The sequence below is a fragment of the Strix aluco genome, chromosome 6, assembly GCF_031877795.1.
Source record: "Strix aluco isolate bStrAlu1 chromosome 6, bStrAlu1.hap1, whole genome shotgun sequence".
NCBI classification, from domain to species: Eukaryota; Metazoa; Chordata; class Aves; order Strigiformes; family Strigidae; genus Strix; species Strix aluco.
This window is the reverse complement of record NC_133936.1, coordinates 13,588,049-13,612,153: the sequence shown is the minus strand read 5'-3', so window position 1 is coordinate 13,612,153 and position 24,105 is coordinate 13,588,049. Positions and strand designations below refer to the sequence as shown.

The 24,105-nt window shown below is 45.6% G+C and overlaps 1 protein-coding gene across 5 annotated transcripts in view; it reads left to right on the top strand.

Annotated features, from left to right (window-relative positions):
* Nucleotides 1-17,591, top strand: part of SLC15A2 (solute carrier family 15 member 2) — a 66,083-nt gene extending 48,492 nt beyond the window's left edge. For 4 of the 5 annotated variants that reach the window (XM_074828754.1, XM_074828755.1, XM_074828752.1 and 1 more), the window contains 5 exons: nt 191-301; nt 1,713-1,809; nt 4,271-4,417; nt 5,468-5,572; nt 6,441-17,591. In XM_074828754.1, coding sequence (XP_074684855.1) covers nt 191-301; nt 1,713-1,809; nt 4,271-4,417; nt 5,468-5,572; nt 6,441-6,617 — 637 coding nt within the window. In that variant the 3' untranslated portion in view covers nt 6,618-17,591. The remainder of the gene's footprint in view (nt 1-190; nt 302-1,712; nt 1,810-4,270; nt 4,418-5,467; nt 5,573-6,440) is intronic. The other variant, XM_074828753.1, reaches the window with a different exon arrangement.
* The last annotated feature ends 6,514 nt before the right edge of the window (nt 17,592-24,105 follow it).

The window sequence follows — 24,105 nt, the reverse complement described above, 5'->3', positions numbered from 1 at the left end:
AAATTAATCATATATCGAAAAAAATGGGCAACACATTAGGTGAATATTTTGGTAGCTTGTAGGAGAGGCTGTCCTAACCTTAGGGAGTTACAGAATGCTTTGGGAGAGAGCGCGCACTTCTTCTAAAGTGTCTGATATTATGCTTCTCCTGCCCTGTCTGACAACCCAATGAAATATGCTTTCTTTGCAGATTCATTAATGGTTTGAGTGAAGACGTCAACCTCACCATTGACAACAAAAGGTTCATTGCTGTTCAGAAAAACTACAGCGCTTCTGAATACTCGCTGCTAGAGAGGGACAAGTAAGTTTCCCTTGATGTGCTGAAGGTCCTTGCTGAGGCCTTTCCTTGGATACAATGGGGCTTTTCTCAGATGAATAGAAAACCTTGGTTGCTATTGTCTTGGCATTGTTTAGTGGGGGCAGATGTTTATAAAAAAGCAGAATTATCAGCTCTGTGCAGAGCAGGTCCTCCAGGCCACTTGTGTGTGTACAGAAGTACCATGCATTTAGTCTGCAAAGTGTTCAAGCCAAAGGACAGCAAATCTGTATCTCTGTGCCTAATATGCAGTTGAATAGATTCAGCCTCCAAACAGTGTCTGTGATAGTTCCCATCCCATGGTTGTTATTGCTTTGGTAAGATAAAATCAGTAGGGACAAAGCTTGGAAACTTTATTCCCATGACAGGAGTATAATGACGTCATAATTTAGGCCATAATCTGAGTTTTCTCGAGTCAGGTCACGGGAATTTTGGAAACCCAAAAAACCTTTTGAAGAGGTCCAGATACAGCACTTTCTCTGAGCTTTTATTCACATTATGCGGGGGCCTGGAGGGAAGAGAATGGCCATTCCTGTGCATCTGTCGGCAGAGTAAGGTGGGACGTGGTGAGGCCCCCTCTGCCATTTGGTTTGATATTCTCTCAAGCTCTGTTTTGATATTCTCTCAGGCTCAAGATCTTAGCGTTAGGGTGCTCTCAGGGAAAGGCCAATTCGTATTCCACACTACAAAGTGTTGGTATGTGGGCCGGTAACATCAAGTAACATTACATGGCTTTGCAGGCTGGGCTTGTTAGACAGGGGCTCCATATGGCCTTGGTTTGGCAGCACTGGAGTTGGCTCTTGTCGGGTATTTCTGACATTTGCAGTGTTTCAAAACAAGCTTCATGGCTTTTCTCTGCATCAGCTCCATCCAAAATATTTATTGCTGCAATTTAGTAGGATGCAGTAACCATTGTGGTAGTGCTGCTGTGCCTCTGTGCCATCTCGCACATCCAAAATCAGACGAACAAATATGAAGGCTAATTTGCTCTGCTGAAAGGAAACAAAAAGTGGCTTGTGGGTGCATATCTCTGACTTCCTGAAGGCTGCTTGAGCCTGACTAACTTGTCTGGCCCACAGTTCCTGAAGGAGTGGAGAAAAGTTTGGAAGGAAAATAAAGCTGAGAGGGGAAAAAAAAATCAGTGCTAGGAAGAGGCAAAAAACGTTTAAAAATGTTAGCAATAGCCCAGGTCATTAGGTGAACTCTAGTCAGTGCCCAAGTGTTTCTGGAAGGAAAAGATGGCAAGAACTCTAGTGATTGTCTGACACAAACATTACTGCAGCTTTACATCATACATCCTCCCTACTCCATTGTAGAGGCATGTTTGATAGCTCTGCTCTGCGCTCTTTGTCTGTGGGACTAACTCAGAAATACTGTACTTCATCATTGTATCTAGATATAATAATGGAAAATGCATAACTGAAATGGGAGAATTCACCCTGGAGCTAGGGCTGCTCGACTTCGGCGCATCATACACCATTGTGATAACTAACGTAAGTGTCCCTGTAATGGTAACAAGCTCCTTCTGTTCTAGTCTCTGGCAGTGCTTTTGTTCTTATGTTTGTGACTCTCACTTGCTTTCTCCACCCTACGAGACCTGGGCAGTAGCCATCTGAAGGCAGTCTGTTATATAAGGGCTAGTAAAAGGTTTTGACACCTATGCAAGCAAGGTGGGTGAGTGCTCATTCCATCTTACGCTGTGATCTTGTCAGATCTCATGGGTTAAACAAGATCTTTTCCTTGATGAATATCCTCCATGGAGAATCATTACGATCTTTTCCTTGAATATCCTCCATGGAGAGTCATGTGATCCATGGTTTGTGCTGGTCTCATGCCATCCTTGTTCAGTTAACTTTGACCTGGTGCGCTGCAAAGAGCTATTACAGTCTGCCAAGAGCTGACTCTGCTTGTGGTCTTTGAAATACTGTACCTCGTGGTACCTCACACCTGAAAAACTCTGCAGAAACAGTCTGCTATATCCTCATATTTAACTTGCTGATCTTCCAAGACTGGTGGATTATGCGTGGGGGGAAGAGGGACAAAGTGTTGAGGGTGGAGTTTGGTGAGATTGTGCATCTGTTTTTCCTCCTCTCACTGTCTGTACAGCTCATTTGGAGCCTAGTGTAAAGTGAAGGCATGGTTTTCTGAACAACCTAGCCCTGATGGGGCATGAGAACTGCTGAGAGGGTGGATTCCTCTCCCTGCCTGCCAGCCTCTTAGGCACACTGCTCTAACCCTTGTCCAGCTGGCAGGAGATGAACGTGATCAGCTTAGCTCCCATTTTAACCTTTCCACTGCACAGGCACACAGACAAACCAGGACTGACAGGACACGCTGCTAAGCTGCCCTCTGAGACTTTGACTACTGTGTTGTGATGAGCAGAGCAAAGTGCTGTCAGCTACTCCCTGGCAGTAACATCTCCCAGTTGGGCAATTAATGGGAGCTGTTCATGACTGCAGAGTCCAACACATAGGGGGAAAAATACAGATGCAAAGCACCTGGCATTTTTTTTAAACTCCAGTAGCTGGAGTGGGATGCACAGTCCTGGAGGGAACAGGCAGATGCTGCCATCTGTGAGTGCAGAGAATTATGTACATAAAACACATATACACTTGAAGTGATGTTGGCCAGACCCTTCCTCCATGGCTACAAGTCTCTTTCACCAGACGAGAAACCAAGTAGAGAAGTTGCATGAAGAATATTATACTAAGACTATTGACCCAGAGCCTCTGGTAACGCAACTGAGTCAGGGCCAGTTGAGGTAAATGTGTCTCATGTCTCTATGGGCAAAGATTATAGTTTGCAGTCCCATCTACAAAAGGCCCTGCTGTAGCCATCGATGCTCAGGGGTGGCTCTGTGCCTCAGCCCTTCTGGACCCTGTGCTAGTCCTTTAATCTTTTTGACCCTCTGTTTTTCTATCTCTCTCCCTGTGGTTTCCAACTTCTGTAGAGTTAGTTTGTTCCAGGCCAAGATAATTTTTAATTATTCCAGTGATTTGTACTGAGCCCTGCTCCTCTGCCAGGAGTGCTATATAGAAGAACCAAGAATGCAATATATTAGTCTGCTAATGTGGCTGAACTCTGATACTTAAATCATGGGGATGCCGCCTTCTACCCAGCCTTCCTCAGTGTGCAGTTATAGTATGGTGCTTGTGATGATTCTTTATGGGCTAAAGAGCAATGCACAGCTCTCCTCTCACCCCTTTTAGTCTGCTAAAATACAGTCTCTTGATTTGCCTCCCTGCATGGTAATTAAGTACATCTCGTAAACATCCCTTGTATTTTCCCAAGTACTCTCTGTAAACACGGGGGTTTCAGCCTGAAGTCATTTCAGTTTTCCTGGCTACTAGTCAAATCTCTCTCTGCCTCTGTGTATCGGAGGCAGTATTAATTACACCTGGGAAAGCAAACAAAAAGAATGAGGAATACAGCTGCCATAACTATCTGAATACATCTGATATGGGGCAGTCTCTTCTACTCTTGGTGTTACTGAACTGGATTTGTTTGGGTGTCACCGTTATAGTAGGGGAGTTGTACAGTGCCCATGAAACGGGAGCCGCGGCCACATGGCTGCAATGAACATTTATCCTCTCGTCCTCTTCTGGCCCTGGGGACAGCAGCATGTCACAGGCTCTGCACAAGTACCACACAGGCTTTTCCCGGCCCTGCTGCAGAAGGCAACTTGCTGGTTTGTAATAACTCATGCAACTCTTGCAGCATATGAATCAGCTAGGATGCTTCCATCCTGCCACCTCAGCCCTGTGTGGTAGGAGTCAGCCCATTCCCAACAGGCTTGGAAATGGCAGGGGTCAGACGCAGAGTTTTGCTTCCAGGGCAGAGCTTCGCTTCTACCTTTACTTAAAACTTCATTTTGGTAAAGTTGCTGTTGGAGTCCAGGCTAAGAAGGTTCTGATCTTTGAGGAGCTAATCAATGGGCCTTTATTTTCCTGCTAGGTTTCTGGAGGTGCTGTTAAGACATGGAAGTCAGAAGACATCAAAGCCAATAATGTCCATATGGCTTGGCAGTTACCACAGTACTTACTAATATCTGCTGGGGAGGTGATGTTCTCCATTACAGGTCTGGCCTTCTCCTATTCTCAGGTACTCCACTTAAAGATTACACTTTGGATTAGGTTTACAATTAGACTTCAGGATTTATTCCTGCATCTGCCATTGACTTGTAATACGTCCTTTGGCATGACACTTACTGACAATGTTATCTGTGGTTCAGCTAAAAGTGGGATTATAACACAGTTTGCTGTGTACCCTCAAGCTAAATTATTTCATGCTCTGAAGATACCAGTTCTCAATTATACTCAGGAAGCTCCTTTTCTGGTAAAGCTGGGAACATAGAATGGAACTGAATAGAGGTTTACTTTAATTTGAAAGCTCTGAATACTGTAATATCAGGTTTTTCTCCCAGTGAAATATTTTGTGGTATGTATTTTCCAGTGATAAAAAGGCAAAGGTATCTGAAGGACTACAGGGTGGCATGGGGGCTTGGTACCTGCTTCAAGCTGAGAGACTGAATGGGCCTAAGCCTACACAAGTCTATAAAAAGACAGCAAGGGGTAATGAGCGTGCAAGGGATGATTTGATTGTTGTCTCAGGAGAAGGTTTATGAGAAGAGAGGGTTGATACGTTAAAATATCAAAAAGCTGAAGCTACTCAAATTTATCCTGGCAGTAAAGTGAAGATGTTTATTAATGAGGGTGATTAATACAGTGGGACAATCTGTCATGGAACGTGGAAAATTTGTCATCAGCAGGAAGTTTAACGTCAAGATCCAGTCTCTTTTCCAAAGGTATACAGCCACATGGCACCAGACTCCAAGCTGCAGGGCTTGTCATGCAGCTCCCTGAACTTCTTGATCATACAATTTCAGATGATACAGGTTGGGTATGATCAGGATCCAGCTCCGCAACAACAGCATCTCCTCTTTCTTCGTGTGTCCTGGAGGACATATTTTGAAAGCTCCTTGTACGCAGCTGTCGAAATTAACCACAGAGGAGACTCTGCACACAGGCAATTGCACTATCTCCTCCTAGGCTGAGCCCAGTGACACTTACATCAGGCAGGACATCACAGGGTGAACCAGGGCAGAAGGGCACAGCGTGATACCCACTGACCAGGCCCTTCTCCTCTTTTCAGTCTCCGGCCAGCATGAAGTCGGTGCTGCAGGCAGGCTGGCTGCTCACAGTGGCTGTTGGGAATACCCTTGTGCTCGTTGTTGCACAGGCTGCACCAATGGCACAGGTATGGTTCGGCTCTTAAAACAGAGGTAATGCTTTAAAACAGGCCTGGGCCCGGATGTTGCTTCTGGATGTCTCTGTCCTGGAGGCACAGCTGCTCTGCACAGCCCCAGGCTCCTGCAATGGAGTGGTGGCAGCCTGCATGGAGCTGCCTCCCAGCCAGGCCTCTGTGTTGCCCTCAGCAGCGTTTCTCTCTGGATCAATGGCTCTCCCTAAGCCTCCCACTGGCAGTAAATAAGTGACCTGCACTGCGATAACATTGCTGGAGCTCAGCTCTAGGCAAGCAGGCTGGGCCTGGAGCCTGGACATGATGCCAGCCATGCATTGCAGTTGCTTACTGAGAGCAGCTTGCCTTCATCCAGCTAGCTCAGTGGGCCGGCAGCCTCATCAAGTGTGTAGTTTGGACTCCTTCAGGGCCAGCTGCCTGTGGCACCCCTGAGATATCAGGGTTGCATGGGGAGGTTGTGGTGCAGAGCTTGTTTAATTCAGGCTATCAGACTGCTGGGATGATGGCATGAAGGTGTAAAATGGGGCTCATTTCTGGCTCACATGAAACTGCCTCTCCCAAAGGCATCTTGTGTGCAAAAGCCCAGGCAGGTATGTTCCAGTCAGGACAGATTTGTAGAAAAAGATTTAATGAAACTAGCCCCATCTAACTGGTTCATTTCAAGGCATATCACATATTCATAATTATATTATGTGTACATGGGTTTATCAGAAAACAGGATGAGAAAGTTTCTATCTTGTGAGCAATCTTAGAAGCTGAAAAGTAATTTTCACCCAGCTCTTTAAAAAGCACTTGGAAGTGCAGAGAAATCCTCTGGACTGAGAGTCTGGGGTCCCCTGACCTGCTGTTCTTTTTTCTTTCCTAGTGGGCTGAATTTGTCTTGTTCACTGTTCTGCTCTTTGCTGTGTGCATTATTTTCTCCATCATGGGATATTTCTATGTCAGTGTGGATCCAGAGGACCTAGAAGAAAAGGAAGAGAAGAGAGAGACCTCAAGCAGAGGAAACATGATTAGTCTTGTTACTAAGAAAACAAAGCTCTAACACATGGGTTGGGACCTTTTTTTTTTTTTTTAACTCAGTAGATGGGAGGGTAGAAGAAGGGTGGGGACAATGTTACTTTATGTTTTAGCATTGTGGTCTTTATTACTCCGAATGCAGCCACCTTCTAAATGGGACCAAATAGCCCTCTATAAAAACAATGGGGGTCCTGAAATCAGAGCAAAACTCCCTGGGAAAGCTCCTCTGGTATTAAAAGCCCTTATAAGTAAATACAGTGTAATTTAAAACCTGCCCATCTTTTAAAGCGTGGAATGCTTTCCTATGATTTTGTTTTAAACATATATTTAGGGCAGCAGGGAGGAAGTGTGGAAGGAGTGCCATATGACTAAAATTTGGAGATGTTTGGAGAAAATAATGAAAAACCATATAAGAATTAGGAAAGAATAGATGTTACTGACAGAAGAATTTTTAATGCTATCATCAAGGACTGGAAGTGTTACACACAATCCCAAAGGATTTAATAATGTAATTCTCCTTATGAGTATTTCACCCCATTATTGCATGTTATGAATGGTCCTGATTTATGACTTTCACCTCCAGACTCAGAAGTAATAACAGGGAATTAAATTCTGCAGGCTAAAATATTCCCAAAACGCTACTGAAGAAGATATGTATGCTACCATCTCTCTGATACCCATTTTTTCCTAGAAGTTTTTAGCAACCGATGCTGTTCTTTGATTAGACGTGATTAGAGTATTGGTTTATGCTTTCTTATTTCAGAAATCCAGGCAGTTACTTGCCATCTTCCTATACATTAAGACTTCATCGGGTATTTCCTTTTACAGCACCTGCCACTGCAAGTTAGAATATGGCTGATTTCTTATCTCATGCTTCAGTTATTCCCCATTGGGAGACACGTTGCAGCAGTTTCTATAAAATTCCAGGCATCCTGCAGTGTGTTAAACAAGGATGCACTTTATCATTTTTTTCAGTCTACAAGAAAAGACCATGGCATAGGATATTTTCCTTTTTCCTCCCTGTTTTTCTGTCTCTCTACCAAACTTTGGATATAGGTATTTTATCAGAATTGTGATATAATTGTCTGATTTTCCTCACTTGCGTGAAGCTGTGATTTCATGTTCTGCATGTAAGTAATTCAACCACTGCTGATCTAGGAAAACTCCTGAGACAGTCCCTGCCTTCCTCTGTGGCTCCAAGGCTGCAGCTGTAACAGGTACAGCCTAATTTACAAGGTTATCAATAGGATCTTCAGGTCACAGAGAACAGATTTTTAAATGATACTTTCCTCTTCCATCTTGGCATTGACCATAGGTGGTCGCTGATGCTTTGATTCAGAAGATCATGAAATACATGTTTAATTTCATTCCTGTTCAGGACAGTGCTAGGGAATATGTGTAGCTTGACACTTCTGCTGCTTTAATGTGATGCCTTGTGTGTGTGTATGTCTTCTTGAGTAAGAGAGAAAACCCCACTTTTTGGTTTATAACTGGAAGACTCACAGCCTCAAATTGTTTCCTTTGCTTCCTGTCATAAATGGTTGTGAACTTCCACCACTAGTTCTGCACAGGCTCCTGCCTGCTGTGAAATAGCATCTGGGTCTTGTGCCAGAGGGGGACCGTGGTCTCAGATAAATGACAACAGGCTGCGGGTGTGCACACAGAAACACTTAATGTGGTTCAGTCGATGCAGAGCCATTTATTAAGCTGTGGTGGCTGGATCCAGGCAGCTGAACCCTGCGACTCAGCAGGGAATGAAGGGCATTGAAAGCCATCTATTAGGTCATCCGACCTGCTCCTCAGAAGCCAAGTGAGGATTATTCCCTCTGCTCCTTTCTGGTATTGTTCTCCTGCCATGATTCTTTGTGTGGGTTCTTTCTCCTCCAGGCATTGTTGTTTTCCTAATCCTGTTTTATGATACACTGTGAATCAGCTCAGAGGCTGCTGAATCATTCTGTTATGATGCTGTTTGACCGGCTTCCAATTTGAAGCACTAATAGAAAGCATTTCTTCCTCCCCCCCGCAAACAAAACAAAAATCCCCAAACTGAAGGAATGGACAGGCTCCAGTAGCACTGAACAAACACAATTTAGAATTATTGGAGCATTTAATTTTTTATAAGCCTTGAATTTGGAAGTAAGTTGGGGTTCGAGGGCATATGTGGTGAAGAGACAATTGAAAATTATTGGAGCACTTTACTTGGGAAGCACTTGGTACATCGCAGCTCAGAGTGGCATGAGGGGAAGGAAGGTGTCCAGAGGACACAATCTTTAAGACTACATATGCTCAAGAACCTCCTGAGTTTTATGTTTTATTTCCTTACTGGCGGCACTACCAGAAGCTGTCACACACTCTGAGCTTAATTTAAAGGAATCATTCTAAACTCATAAAAGATACATTTAGGATGTCATCTGTATCTGCTTTTTAGACTCTTGATGCCAAATTGCCCCTTTCCAAACATCACCATGTTCCAAACCATCACCATAATGCTAGGGGGAGAAAAATTGCAATTCACAGTTGGGAAGGTTATGAACAGGAAGGCAATGCTATGAATAAAGTGCTAACATGAGGCTGGGGGCTGCTCCTGCAGCCCCTCCGAGGAATTGCTTGCCCAAGGGAGTGTAAGGCTCTGTTCACATTTCTCTTCCAGCTGACACAGCTATTTCTTCACACCTGCTCATCATCACCTATTGGAAGTTTTGCCTTTCTTCGGTCTGCCTGCTTGGTTGCTGGTATGATCCTTCCCCACTGTTTCAGCTGCAGTTGTAAAGCTTTACTAATTGGACCCATTCATTTGAAAGGCACCAGCAGTTTGGATGGATTTCCACTGGGCATGTTGACAACGGCCAGGAGCAGTTTGGGGGCTGTAATGAAGAGCTGTCCCTGACGTAGCTGCAGAAGGTGGCAAAATAGCACATTCAGCATAGCACTTCTCCAGTTTTAGAGCCACAACTCCATCTTTGGACCTTTTTCATCATTTTCAAATGGACTCAAGACTGGATCAAAGATCTAGGACCTGATTATATGGAGTATTGAGGTCTCTGGCTTTTTCTTCCATATGGTCAGCTCAGAGATGGGGCCATCCACAGCTGTTAACACCCGATTTTAGAACAATATTCCTTATTCCTCCAAAATTCCTTTGGGTTAGAATCAGAGGAAGAAGCCAAAATAAGGATAGTATATATAAAGTTATGTGAACCTCTACAGAGAACCAGCAGTCTGCTGCCTGTCCAGCTTCGCCTGTCATTGAAGGGAGTCTCAGCTGTTGGTGGAGTTTGCCCTGGAGCAGATCAGGGAAAGCTCACACCAGCTGTTTTGGAGGCTGACCTAAAGAAATGATCACTTCCAGCTAAGGGACAGTAATGAACTGGTGGGGATCTGTAGGAATGTTGCCACACAAGCCTTCATGGAGATTGCAGAGGTTTGGCTTCACTGTGAAAGTGTGTGTATTTATCTGTTTTTCTGAAGGATGCTTTCTGATAAAGATTTTTTGTGCATCAAATTTTCCTTCAGTTGCACTGGCTGTTACTCAACACATTTTCCCCCTTTGTGGGTTGTAAGTGTGGCCAGTGATATTTCCAGCTATTCATGAGATAACCATAAAAATGAGATTTCAAACTCAGCAAAACAACTTCTTGGCTGTGGGTTTGTTAAATTTACCTCTTCTTTGTGAGGCAGTTGAATGCCTTTAGGTAGCAAGCTGCTCCATGCAGCTCAAGGGGTTTGTATCTCTCTTTTCTTCCCTCTCCCTTTCCCCACAGCCCCATAATTCCAGAAGATGAGTTTTGGAGGATTCCAGAGGATGAGGCCTGGGAGGGCTGCATAGGACTGGCTGGGATGCAGCTGGTGTGTGCTGTCAGCGCTGGCTGGGAGGCAGGATCGTGGCCAGGCACAGGAGCTGGCTCCTCTCTGGAGACTCAAATAGGGCTGGGCAAGGTAGCCTGGGGCAGGGCTTGCCCTGGTGGAAGACATGGCTTTCCTGAGCAGTGATCTGGATGTGAGTTTCATTGTGTAAGTGAAATGTGAACAAGTGAAAGGAAAAGTTTTCACTGGCCTTGGCTTTGGCCTGAGGTGCTGTGCAAGGAGGCTGGAGACTGACGGGCAGGAAGGAAAGAAAAGGTTATTTGGTCAAGGTCTTCCCAACGCCTCAAAGAACAGCTGAAATTCCTCACATCGAATTAATAGGAGAGAAAATGAGATGGGAGAAGTGGAAAGCTCAGATGATTAAATAGTGGATGACTTCAGACCTTTCAGAAAAGCGTTCTCCTAACTGGTACTGAAGGGCCATTGGGGAAGTTAGTCACCCCTGGCTTGAAAACTGGTTTGTCATTGCAGAGTATTGCAAAAACCAGCATACAGACCTGTGTTGGTGGGTCTGCAGTGACTGGAGGAGGAGGCAATGCCCCCACCATCCATGGCAGCCACCACCTTGGTTTCCCCTCGAAACAGAAAAAACAGCTGAAGGTGTATTACAGATGAGAGTAGCACAGCAGGGAGAGCTACAGTTTAGAGGTGGCTAACAGGCAGTTTTACCCGGGGTCATACACAGAGAAATAATTTCCTCTTCTCTCTGTGTTGAATTTCTTTGCCTAGCTACAAGAAACACTTTCTAGCACCAGCAGCTTAAACCTGGGAGTTCAGCTCCATGGCAAATAACACAGCTGCTGAATTTTGGATGGTACCAGACTCTGCATTTCATTATCACTACATTTGTTATTGTGATATAATTTTAAAACAGCATTTAAGAGATGTTTCTGGTCCCAGATGTTGACAGACTTGGCCAGGGTTTTGCATATTGATAGCTGGATTTACGCTAGTCTTTCATGTTAACATCTGTCACGTACAAGTAGATGTTGCGGGGCCTTTGGATTTCCCCAACAACTTAGAAAAAACCAAAATCCCCGGTGAAGCTGGCTAAGCATGAACTGTGGCATTGCTTCCTTGTTGGAGCCACCTGTGTGCTTTGTAAAGCAGGGACCCTCATTCATCTCTTGCAAAGTGCTTCACAGAAAGACTGAAGTGGGGGACAGTATTAAACATTTTGCCTTGAGAAGGGCTCATGCTGTATTACAGAAATTGCATGAAGGAAAACAACTGCTTTGCTTAAAATTCCTCCTTCCTCACCATCTCAGGTGGTCAACAAGGAATGAAACAAGTTGTTTCTTAGTGAGCTTTGAATCAACAACCTGCTATGTTTTCTCAAGGTCTTTCCATGCTGTGTTTTACCAGCAGATCAACATTTACCTACCTCTAGTACCTGTAGATCAGAAGATTGCCAGGATGCAGCGCAGCCACGCTGCAGGCTCCCACTGTCAGCTGATCAACTCTGATCTCTTCATTTTTAATGAATAGTTTTAGCAGTTATCCTGCAGGGCTCAGTCAGAATTGGTCTAAATTTAGGACAAAACTAAGAATCGGAAAGAACTGTAATCAACAAGATAAATAGCAAAACTCTCAAAAAACCTGCTAAAACACTGTTTTAATGCTTAATTAAAATTTTAATATGCTTACGGTAAGTAAAAACCTAAACCAGAATGTAGCAATTCAGTTGAAGCGATGAGGAGCTGCAGTTGGAATCCAGCAGCATGGCAACTGGCAGCCAAGCTGAAGACACAAAAATCAAGCAAACATCACTTTTTAGATTATTTTTTGTCATTGCATATGTTGTTCAGTCTGCTTGGCCTGTCCTGTTCAATCTACCCATGTGTGTAAGGAAACGAAGTTGAACTGACTTGTGGAAGACATGTACTCTTCCCAAGCTGCAGCTTGGTTTTCTTCTTGTTGCAGACTCCCAAGTTAGCTCCAAATGACTCCTTTCGCTAGCAGTCAGCCCCCTCAGTCCCACATGCTGATCTTCCCTCCCCAAAAGTCACTCAGACTTCTCCTCGATGTCTTTGCCAGCCCTCAGCACCTTGCTTATTCCTCCTCTCATGCAGCCTCTCTACTGCCAGCAACAGTGTGTCTTCTTGAGGGTTGTCCTGGGCAATGCTGCCCACTTCCCTGCAGCCAGAAAAGCTTCTCACCCACAGGACTACCATGTCTGGGCAGAAATCACTCAGAGACGAATATCTGGGTGGTAAGAGGGCATCAGCCCTGGCTTACTTTGGCTCTGGCTTCTTGTCACAGCCTCTTATGGCCCAATGCATCTCCTGTAGGCAAATCAGTTCAGAAGCACGGGGGTAATCCAGCATCTCCGTGTGTCCCTCCAGTCTATCCTGTGCCCAGTTCGCTGCCCACAGTCAGCCCTTGTGTTGTGCCATGTCAAGCTGCAGGGACTTTGGGACCGAAGCACTACTGTTACCAGCCATGGGGGCTCCATTTGTGCAGCCTGTGGCCCCAGCCTGCTTTAGTTGGCCTTTGCTTATACATTATTATGGTCAGGCTGCTCCTTCCAGCCTCCCACTTGTGCTGGAGGCTCTGGAGCCCTTCCCTGTCAGTCAGTGTGTGAGTCTTTGTCTTTCTCTTATAGAGAAGTGGGAGAAAGTCACTCAGGTTGTGTTCATCACAGTACTAGTGTGTGGTCAGTGAGCTGCATCTGCCCCATCAGTGTGGACACGACAGCCCGTGAAATGGGACCGCTCCTCTGCCAGCAGTGCTGGCACAGGGCCTGCTGGTGTCAGTGGGGCTGGCTCTGTGGCCTCCCCAGGCTTGACCGAGATGTTTTAAGAGCTGGTGTCAGTGTTTTGGTGGGAGATCTGTGTCAGCTTCTGAATCTGCTGGGTGAGGAGCAGCAGGCTGCATGCCTGGGCAGAGCTGCTCCTCCTGACACAGGGACCTGTGCTGGTGCCCTTGGTGGGGCACTTTCTGCTCCTTCTTCATCTGCTTGCCCAGCCCCAGTGACCAGGTCTCGGGTAACGGGCCTCTCTCAGACCTCCACTGAGTCAAGTGGAAGTCAATTTGGTTCCTTTGAGCTTTGACCTCTACCCAAATCTGCTTAGAGCTGCTTGGAGCCTTTGTTCAGGCCCTTTCTCTGATTAACCTGTGCATCAAAATGCTCTCCAAGTAGGCCTTCATGCTGTCCTCACCAAAGACAGAAACCTCTCAAAGGTACTGTGCCAATATGGATTTTTCCTGCCCAAGTTAGAGGTGAAACAGGCCAGCAGGAATTCAGCAGGTGCCAGGAGCTGCTGCCTTCCAAAAAGGTGAGTGACTGACAATCCCGGCGGCTCCCTACATGTGAGGCTATGCAGTCCAGCTCCTCCTGTGCCCTGAGCTCAGCAGGGGCTGGCGGAGGCTCAGATGCCTCTCTGGGGACTGCAGCTCCCAGGTCCCAGCACTGGCTAACCCACGTGTGTGCCATTCGTGGTCTGTCAGCGCCAGCTTTGCTTCCTGATACTTTATACAGCCCAAAATCTGAAGAGCAAGGAGAAGAAAGTTTCCTCTTTCCACAAAGTGAATTTAATTTGCATTTTCTTCCTCTTTTCTCATTGACAGCCAGTGTCATTAGCTGCCCTGTTATTTCAGGGCTGGCCAAGGGAGCTGGGCAGTCAGTCCCCCCATCTCATCGCTCCCTTGGAGTAAGGGGAGGTTGGTGCTCTCCCACTCCGCCCACCCACAAGCCCCTTCCTGGAAGCTCTCCTCAAAATCAGGTCTTCCGCTCCTCCAAAGAGCACATCCCTCATGAGACCAAGGATTTGACATGTTTTTTAGCAGCCAGTCTCTTTGTGGGGATTAGCCAGTCTGGGTAATGTTTGCATTTCACTCTTTGCTCTCTGCTGGCTATGGCCTTACTTTTGGAGCTAATGTCACTATTTTTCTTTACTTTTTCCCCCCCATAGACTGTCCTGAGCACCTGCATTCTCTGTATAAAATAAATAAATGGCAGGCAGATGGTCCATCCATCTTCTACCAAAACTTTGATAGTGCCATGAAGAATCCCTCTGCTCTAACAGTGCCAGTATAGTCCTTTACATCCCTACCAGAGGCCTTCTTTGGCCCTTCTTTGCACCATCATTTCATACATGCTGGTTAAAACCAAAGGGCTTGTACTTCATTTCTCTCAGCCCGCAGCACTCCTCAAGCTTCTGTAATGCAGGCTCCGAGTTCCCTCTTCTGTTTGAGCTGAAAACTATTAAAAGCTGTTGAGAGCTTCAGAACCAGCTGTTTTTTGTCTAGGCGAGTTATTTTTTTCAGTTTTTTTACTGTGTCCACATCACTTACAGCTATGGAGTGAAACACTGCTCTAGTCTTCTCCTGTCAGCCCTCACTTTTCCGGACAAGGTTGGCCTTTTAGCTTTTCCATAGAAACCTTATCTTCAGTGCCTTTAGTCCTAATGCTGTTCATTGTTCAACATCCCTTGAAGCCAGGGATTTGGGCTCCTTCCTTTGGGTTTTTGCTTCTGTCTGCTCAGCATTTCTTAGCTGGTGTCACTGTACTACACCTCCTGGGGCCCACTGACCTGCTGGGCTGAAAAGGAGCAGAGAAGTCATTCCAGTGGTTTTAAAAGATGCATCTAGACTGAACCTGCTCAACTCTGAAAGTTTTGAGCCCTTTTTCAGCTTTTTAGAGGAAGAGCAGGCACTTTTCCATGTAAAGTTGTGCTCTTGTGCCTACTGCATCCTGCTCTGGCTGGGAGCAGATGCTGCCAGGTCAGAGCAGCTCTGCCATCCTGGGCACTTTGCTTCTACTTTCCTCTGGCTCTGCATTTCCTGGCTTGGATTCCTCTGCTCTGGTCTTCTGTTTAGTGGGTCTCTCGCAGTAGTGATATTCACTCCAAGGGAGCCATTGCCTGCAACAATTTATTTGACCAGTCTCATGATGTTACTTGTGGTGACACCCATCATGGCATTTGTTTTGCCTTTTCAATCTCCACTGTTGTTCCAGGTTTCTTCTGTGGTTTTGATTGATTCAGAGTGTCAAGTTCTTGCCAATTTTGTCTTCCTCATCATGGCTAACCATTATCAGTGCTGTTCTTGGAGTCCAAGTGCCCTTCACGCCACAGATCTGCAAGCTAAGTAAACTTAACAAATCATTAGGGCAGACTTTGACCGCTCCTGTCTCCATCAAAGACTGGGATTAAATTAGGTCCCTTTGATAAACTGAGCTGATGGGCCAATTTGGATTGCACATGTGGTATTATGAGCCTCATGGTGCTTATGATTAAAAGACATAAGAGAATGCAATTATTTAGAGAGCTACTGGGAGATTGCTGTAACTCACTAGTCACTTTATCAGAGCAAAAGAAGAGCCCAATTCTGCAGGATGGCAGGCAGCTCCTCAGAAGTGTCTTAGAGCCTCTAATTGCTGGGGGAGGTGAGAGACACGTTTATCTCCTGCAGGTTTTGATGTGTGTGATAACACTGCTGAGGGCAGGGGAATGTCACTCCAACCATTTCTGTCCCCAAGACACTTGCTCCAGGAGTGAAACCTTTCACACAGGTGGCTTCTTTATCTCTTTTTACAGTTGCTTGGGTTTTTTTCCCCCATAAACTACTGTTGTCTTTGTATCAAGGTAGAGCTCATCTGGGTTTCTTTGCTGGACTCTAATCAAATCCTGACCTGCACAGGAAGCTCAGTGCAATCTAGGCTGACTCCCTGCATCAAATCTTCAAGCCTAGGGCTGGAGCCTGACCTGGTAGGAAAATCTCTGTTAGCTTAGGCTCTGCATCAAGCCCTGAAGATTAGAAATGTCTGACTGGACACAAATACAATTTTGCCTGTTTTTTTTCTCTCAGGTTACTGAGTCAGAGCTGGATGGCATATGTAATTGTAGCAGGGCTATTCTTCTCTCTTTTTTTTTTAAGAAACATTCATGCTGCGTTTTAATTACAACATTTAGAATACGTCCAAATAGCTTGAGCTCAGATTGATCTTGTTTTTCAGCCAGGAAGCTTGTTTTTCATCTATTATAATAATAAATGTGCTATTGATAATAGTTTAGGTGCAATACAGCAAAGCTTTGTGTTATTCATCAGCTCTAGAGGGCCAAAATTTTCTTATTATCTCTTATTGATATGACAGTTTGCAAATCTTTAACAAACAAATTACCAGGTTTTCCTTGTTCCCTCCTAGTTTGCAATCTCTGTCTTTTTGACAGCTGAATTCAGGATTAATGATGATCTTGTTTAAGACGATTGTTTGCTAGCAGGTTTATTTCCTAAACCTATAAAGTGCAGTAGGAGAACTAGCAGTGGCACTTTGAATTAAATCTCATCCTTGAAGCAAATTTTTTTATCTTTATTCCCTCCAATTCTCCTAAGTAGAAATCGGATTTGCCTGGCAAAGTGCTTAGACCTGTTATTAATTTCTTAGTTTATGTAGTCATTTTAAATATAGAAGCTTAACATGAAGGGCTGACAAAAGGAGCTGTTTTTCTGTCCTAACCCTGAGCTTGCTGGGTCTGTTCAGATTTTAAGTGCTTTAAGAGCCAGTTCTTCTCTGACCACAAGCATGGGAGCAAGGAGACCACCTTGAGTCTCCATAGAAAAGAGAGATCCAGAAGGACATGCTGGATTTGGTCCTCAGTAAAGCACTGGAGGCGGCACTGGGAAATATTCAGTCCAGGTCCTGGGACTGGTAAAATACATCCATGCTCTGCAGCAGCTTCCTCTCCGCCTGCTCTAGGTCTGAGCACAGAGTAAAGGGTATGGAAAGGGCTGAAGTGCCAACATCTGCCTGGGAAGGTTGTTTGTCATGTAGATGGCTGCAGGTGAAGCAAGGAGGGTGCTACACCCCATGGGAATCCTGATGCATCCCCCAGCGGGACCAGGGGCATCTTCTGGGGGAAAGCACAGCACCAGAATAGAGACTCAAAGGAAGCATGAAGCACCTCCTTTGGAGCACATGCTGGGCACGGGGCCATTTCTGCCCTGCGGTTTCTGACCGTGGGCTTTGCATACACAATACAGGAATTCAGTAGTGTGTGAGCCAGGCTTTGGAGATGAGAAGTGAATTTGTTCTCAAGTAAAATCACCTTTTGTTAGTAGAAAATCTGTGACTTGAGTTCCCCAAGGGAATAATGTTTGAAAATCACAGATGATTAAAGGATAATGCATTTGAGGGGTTTTTTTGGTTGGTTGGTTTTTGTGGTTTTTTTTTTTAATTTGTTTGCCCTTTGGGTTTGGAAGGCTGGATGCCACACATAAGTTTCTCCACAACTGACTTGGCCACAAATTTTTTGGTTTAATGCAAGAAAACCTGAGACTCTCCTTAAAAGAGGATCCCCCAGGAGTTCTGAAATACCAGACATCACACCAGCAAAAATGACTAAAGCTGGCAACTCAGAGTGTAGCATATCACATTGGTCTTAAGCAAAAATAAGCCAAATCAAACAAGACTTGATGGAACAGAATAAAAGCAGGCAAGCACCACAGCTTGGCTTGAAATAATGTATTAATAGAGAGTGTTTCTTCATTACTTTTTATTTGATAAGCAGTAAAACCACAGACTCGTGGGGAATACAGTTTGTATGTGCCCTCTGCTAATTGCCCGTCCCCATTTGCAATGTAAGCACTCATTACTCACTTCCTTGGAACTAGCAGTGGCCAGCATGGAGCAGTGGGGGGAGGCACAGCTGTGTATTTCAGCATGTCTGCACATGTGTTTTCAATCCTGGAATAATCCCCATTATATGGACATTTTAGCCTAGTATTTAAGCCTTCATCTCACTTCTTTTTAAGACTTGCTTAACACTTTTCCAGTTGATTGATGGAGCATCAATCACAGTAATATGCCAGCTATGATGTTCCCATTAATAACTACCAAGGAGCCGGGTGGCTCGGGGCCCTGAGCTGAGCATGGGTATTTTCTCTGCGAATGCCAGGGGGATTTGCTGACCACAGCAACTTGCAGATGTGCGGGGCAGCAGCAAGAAACTGCTCGTCATTCGGTCCCCAGGCATCTTCCAGTTTGGGAATATGCCTATCCATGTGGTTACATTTTCAGCCCTCCTTCTGTTGGGGGTTAAGACTTTGGGAAAAAACAGCCTTACATGCAAGTTTGTGAAGTGCAGCTACCAGCTGGACACACCAAGGGTAAACTGACTCCAATTACCTGCTTCGCTTACACCAACTGCCATGTATTACAAATCAAACCAGCCACAAGGAACCAAACTATTAAGCAGCTTTCTCATAATCATTAATTATGAAGATACCATCACTCATGTTTGTAATCTGTGAACTGTCCTGTGATAACTGATTTCTTTTTTTAGTTCAATGAATTGTGATGGTGAGGCTGCAAACAGTGTTGGCAAGCAATTCCTGTGGGGACCCACTCCTGCAGGTCTGAGCTGGTGAAACTCCCTTTTCGTGACATGAAGCCAGCACAGTGACCTTGCAGGTACAGATTTACGTTCCCCTCATCCTGCTGGCCACCCTGCCCAGTCTGGGAAAAGCCCAATCCAAATGTGTCCTGCTTAGGTGGTCTGGCAGGAGAAGGTCAGGCAAGTATTTGATACCTTGACAGTCAATTTACGGAGAAGCTTTCAGGCCAAGAGGGCATCGCTCCAAAGACTTTCTCTGGCATGTTGAACACCCCAGATCTTTGCTGCGATCCACCAGTCTGGGTACTATTTGCCCTCTCCTGCTTTGCTATATCTAGTGTGTTTATTCTCAGTAGAGCAGCTTAGTGAGAGAGGCTCTTATCCCCCTCCCAGGGCAAAGGCAGCAGGTATGGGACAAACCCCATACTTCTTCAGGCCTCCCTCAATTCATCCTGCTGACATTTGGCCCTCCTTACACATCTCTGCCCTTTCATGTTGCTGGGAAGGGCAGCAAAATGGGTCAGAAGAGAAAAAGCCCTCCAAAATTGCTCATCCCACCAGGGTGACTTGCTGCACACATTAGCCATGGTCTGGAGACTGAGTTACCAATGGGATTTGCTATCAGAGCATCTGGGACAGTCTTGCACTATTTTCTCCCTAACTGCTTTCCGGACAGATGTCTCCCAGCTGGTCGGTCTCCTCAGATGTGTACATGAGTCCGTGTGTGTGATCAGATCACTGATAAATGCTCCACAGCCATCTCCCAAATCTCCCCCCCACAAACCATACCTTCCATGAGATATTGATAAATGAGATCTTTATTGGCTGCTGGGCTAATTAAATAGAAGTTGCATCAGCTTCTAGCTGACAGGCTCTAATTGCTCCTGAGAAGATTTTGAGCAGACCAGATGAATAGGAAAATAAAAGGAGAGACTGTGGATTGGATCCAAGTATGTATCTGACTGCATTGTGCTTCAGACGAGCTGGAAGTTTGTCCCACCTTTCCCTGGGGAATGGGGCCAGGACAGGGGCTCCTGTGCGCAAGAGCACACAGGGAGGTGCTGTCAGAAAAGCCAAAATTAACATAAATAACAAAAAGGAGAAAATAGTATCCTGGTTTTAGATAAGAATTTCTGAAGTCTTATCTTTGCTCCAATCTCTAGCTTCAGCCTCAAGCAGTCAGTACCCATTGCTCTGTGCTCCTGTTACCTGTCTGTCACGCAGGACTAACAACGCCTGCTGCTGAGGGCTGAACTGTCTCGGATTCTCTGGCACAACATGAATCCCTGAGCCTGAGGTTTTTTTTACTTCCTGCCACCTCAAAGTCAAAAGACAGCAAAAAGGGGTGTCAGGCACCCAGCAGCTCCCGCAGCCAAACCCAGCCCTGTGCAGCCTTGCTGAGGACGTAGGAGAAGGATAAGCATCTCCAGCAACGAGAATGTTGGGACTCTGAGCCTGGCCCTTCATGACACATGGTCCTTTGAAGACAAGAGGTGCTGCGTGTGTGCGACACTGCGTGCTAGCTGCCAGCAAGGGGTGCAAAGCCCTCTTGGCCTCTTGCTGCCGTTCCCTCATGCAGGAGCAGGGCCGGGGTCCAATTTGCTTCTCTCCTCCAGGCTGCTGCCTAAACCTCCAAGTGGGGAGCATGGATGATTCAACAGGAGAGTCACTAACAGCAGAAGTTGCTGGGTACCCAGGTTTCAGGTTGATCCAGGACAGAGCTGGACCTGGTACACATTAGATCCTGGCACTGAAAAAATTAACTGAAATTAATGGCCAAGCCCTCATTGACTTCAGTGGTGTCATGTTTTCCCCAGTGGACTCTGCAGGCTATATCTGGGCACATCCAGCCTAAGAGGCTTGTCCCATGTTTAATTTATGGGGTGATAAATGAGTTCTTAGCATACAATGCATTTAATTCCATTTTGGCCTGATTTATGGTGTGATGTGAACTGCATGTGAAGTTTTTAATTCAGTAGGTGGTGACTCTGATTCAGTATATGGAGTGTGACAGAAGAGGTGATAAATTTGATTCCAAAAGTGATGCATCAATTTCAGTGTGAGGTGCATCAAATTTATCACATGGCACATTGGTTTCAGTGCGTGACACCCCAGCGCCAGGTCAGTTAAGCAGGATAGCAGTGGTATCGCCAGTGGTCCCCACATCCACCACTTCCTCAGAGTAAAATGGCCCTTGCTGCTGGTCTTTTATTCAACCTTGCAAGACTTGAAGAAAAACAGTAAAATCGTCCATCAGGTGCTGGTCAAAATATTTGTCTTCAATTTAATACATGCCCCTGGTAAGGGCTTCTGATATCCCACCTGATTTCAGGTCTCAGGAAGATACTGCTGCTCCTGAGAATCCCAACACCAACCAGAAAATTGGCATCATTTTGGGTTCATTTCATGACTCAATATCTTTGCTTTTAACTCAATGTCTGGCTGATCCACATTGCTGAATGAGGATGTGGATTCTGAGTCCTCTCTGGGAGAGAGAGACTTTAACACTGGACTGTCTCACATCTGTAACCTTTGAAGGCTATTTAAAAAGAACACCTGGAGAAGACACCTCCTCTTCTCCCTCACTCCACACTGAGGGTGCTTTTGGGACAAGACTTCATGGCTGAAATAAACCCACATCTTGATTAGGGGATCCTAATGGCATTCAAGCAGCAGCAGTTTGGGACTGATGGGAGTTGGTGCACGCAGCAGGACAGCCTGGGGTGTGCTGGGTGCCGAGGGGGCTCCCACTGCCTGTGGTACCCAACCCTTTCCCCAACCTCGTGCCCCATGAACACCAGCACCGCTGAATCCAGACCCAGCACAGTGGAGTGTGGCGAGTCGCTAACACAGCTGAGAAAGACGTGTTGAGAGGGCTGATGAAGGAATTTGGTGACAAGCTGAGCGGGAAGTAATTACTTTTCTCCTTCTCTCTTGCTCTCACTGCCACAGCCTCTGTGGCAGCGAGGATAAATGCAGTATATTAGCAGCAGTGAGTGGCAGATTCACTGAGCTGCAATTTATAACACTGTCCTCCCCAAAGCCTCATTGGAGGGCATTATGAAGTTAGCTTTGTAAGAGGGGATAAAATGATGAGAGGGTCACTCTGGAAAAGCATTTGGAAACCCTCAGAAAAGGACCTATTTTGTTCTCTCCAAGCCAGGTATGTCTCATTGAGCCGAACCCAGTGGAGCTCTGGGGGAGGGTTAGTGCTCATGCACCAGATATTAAATTTAATCCAGTGAGAAGGAGCAGATGTTGATGTGCCAGGCCTGTCTGCCACCACATCTACTGCATAAGGATGGCTGAAAAATCTTCCATCAAAATGTTTTGATTTTTCTTGAAGAAAAAATAGAAAACTTCTACTGGAAAAAAAAACAAAGAAAAACAAAAAAACCAAACCAAACAACAAACCCCCAAGGCAGAAAACTTATGGCTGAGAAAACTTTGTCTTCAGACTGTTGATAAAGGGTTGCTGCTGTCAAAGGGGATAAAGAGGAGGATGTTTTTCATCAGCCATGTTAATCTGATCTATCCCTGCATGCAGGCTTGTGTGGGCAGATAAAATAAAACAGATCCCGATACACTGAGGAGCCAAACTCTATCTGTTTCCAACAAGGGACTCTCAGCCATCTGGATGGAGAGGCTTCACTTATAACATACCCCCTGGTGAAGGGTGTCAAGCACTGGGGACAGACACTGGGATAACGTGGTTCTGGTCTGCCTGGAGAGAGCTGCTTGCAGGCTTGGTCTGTGCTCTGGGCTCCCAAAACCTCTACAGCAAACAGGTCACACTGCTCCTGCTGCTAACAGCCCAATTCCCGCAGGGAGGGGAAGCTTTCACCCCAGTCCTCCACTCTCCAAAAAGGTTAAAAAACCACCTAGTCATACTTTAAATGGTTTAAAAAGTCCAAGGGAGAGGAAATGCTAAAACCCCCCATTTCAGTAGCAAAACCCACTCATGAATCTGAACTTCTGTTGCAGCACCACCTTGAAAACAACTTTTTTTAATGACCAGGGTAGGAACCGCTGAATCCGGGAAGTTGCTGTGCCAGCTCCTCCATCTCCCAAGCACCCCAGTGAGGAGGTACATGCCCATCCCAGGGATGCTCCTACCACTGCCCATCCCCGCCCCCCCCAGTGTCTGAACCTGCCGGTTGCTGAACGGTGTGGCCTCTGCTCCCGCATCCCGGCTGCGGGGTGGCTCACCGAGCCCCTGGCACAGACCCTCCTGCAGCACCGTGCAGTCACCCTGCAGAGCTTCCCAGCTGCCAGAACATCTCTCAGTTGTGGAGAGAAGCGTGTAATTTATATCTTCGTTTATTTGTTTTGCATGGGAGACAAGGCTGCTGGTTTATAATGTTGAACAACCGTTTTAGCTGAGTGCAGTAGGTCCCATAAATCAATCGCCCTCTTCAGAGCATTAACCAGTCGCCAGGAACCAGCGATTTTATGATACCTTTTCATGTTATTCAGGGGGACTCTGGGGCCAGAGTCTCAGCTGGTGTAACTTGGTCTCACTCTCCAAATCCAGATGATTTACATTAGCTACCTGATGCTGCTATGAGATACTGCAACTATTCTCATATGAATAGTTTAAAAATCTTATTTGGTCTAATTTTTACTGAAGAAGTAATTACTTCATGGTGTTTTAAAATACATTTGACAGAGCATTTATTTGTCTCAGGTCAAACTGTATGTCCCAAACAAATGCATCTGTCACTCTGAAATAACTCTGGGCCAAAGTATTAGCAGAAAGGAGGTCCCTTTCCAGTAGTATGTACTTCAAAGGCTACTGGTTCCAGTTAGGCAGGCCTTGCAGGGGCTCGATTTCCTCATGTTTGCATTGATGAGGCTCTCAGTAGACATCATGGTTTTCCTTCAAACCATTTGTCTATCAGCTTAACAATGGTGAGGCTGGCACTGCAGCCTGTTGGGATGGCTCCTATCTTCTCCTTGGTTTACTCTTCTCCATTATCTCCATCCATCCATCCATCCATCCATCCATCCATCCATCCATTACCTTTTATTTAAAGGGCAAGATCCTGGGGTAGAGACTGTCTTTCTTTTCTCACTTTTATCCCATTTCTTGAGTGACAGGCTTTTATTAACTTGCAAATGCACACAAAGCGTATTTCTGTCCATGATCAGAAGGATGTGGTTGAGCTAATGTTTTTCCAAGCTGCTTAAGGGTGAACCCTTATTTTTATTTTAAACTGCAGTTTTTTAATTTCTGCTGACTAAAGAGAAGTTTTTATGCCTTGTGAGCCTGCACTGGGCACCCACATGGCCTCTCAATGGGGTGGACATGAC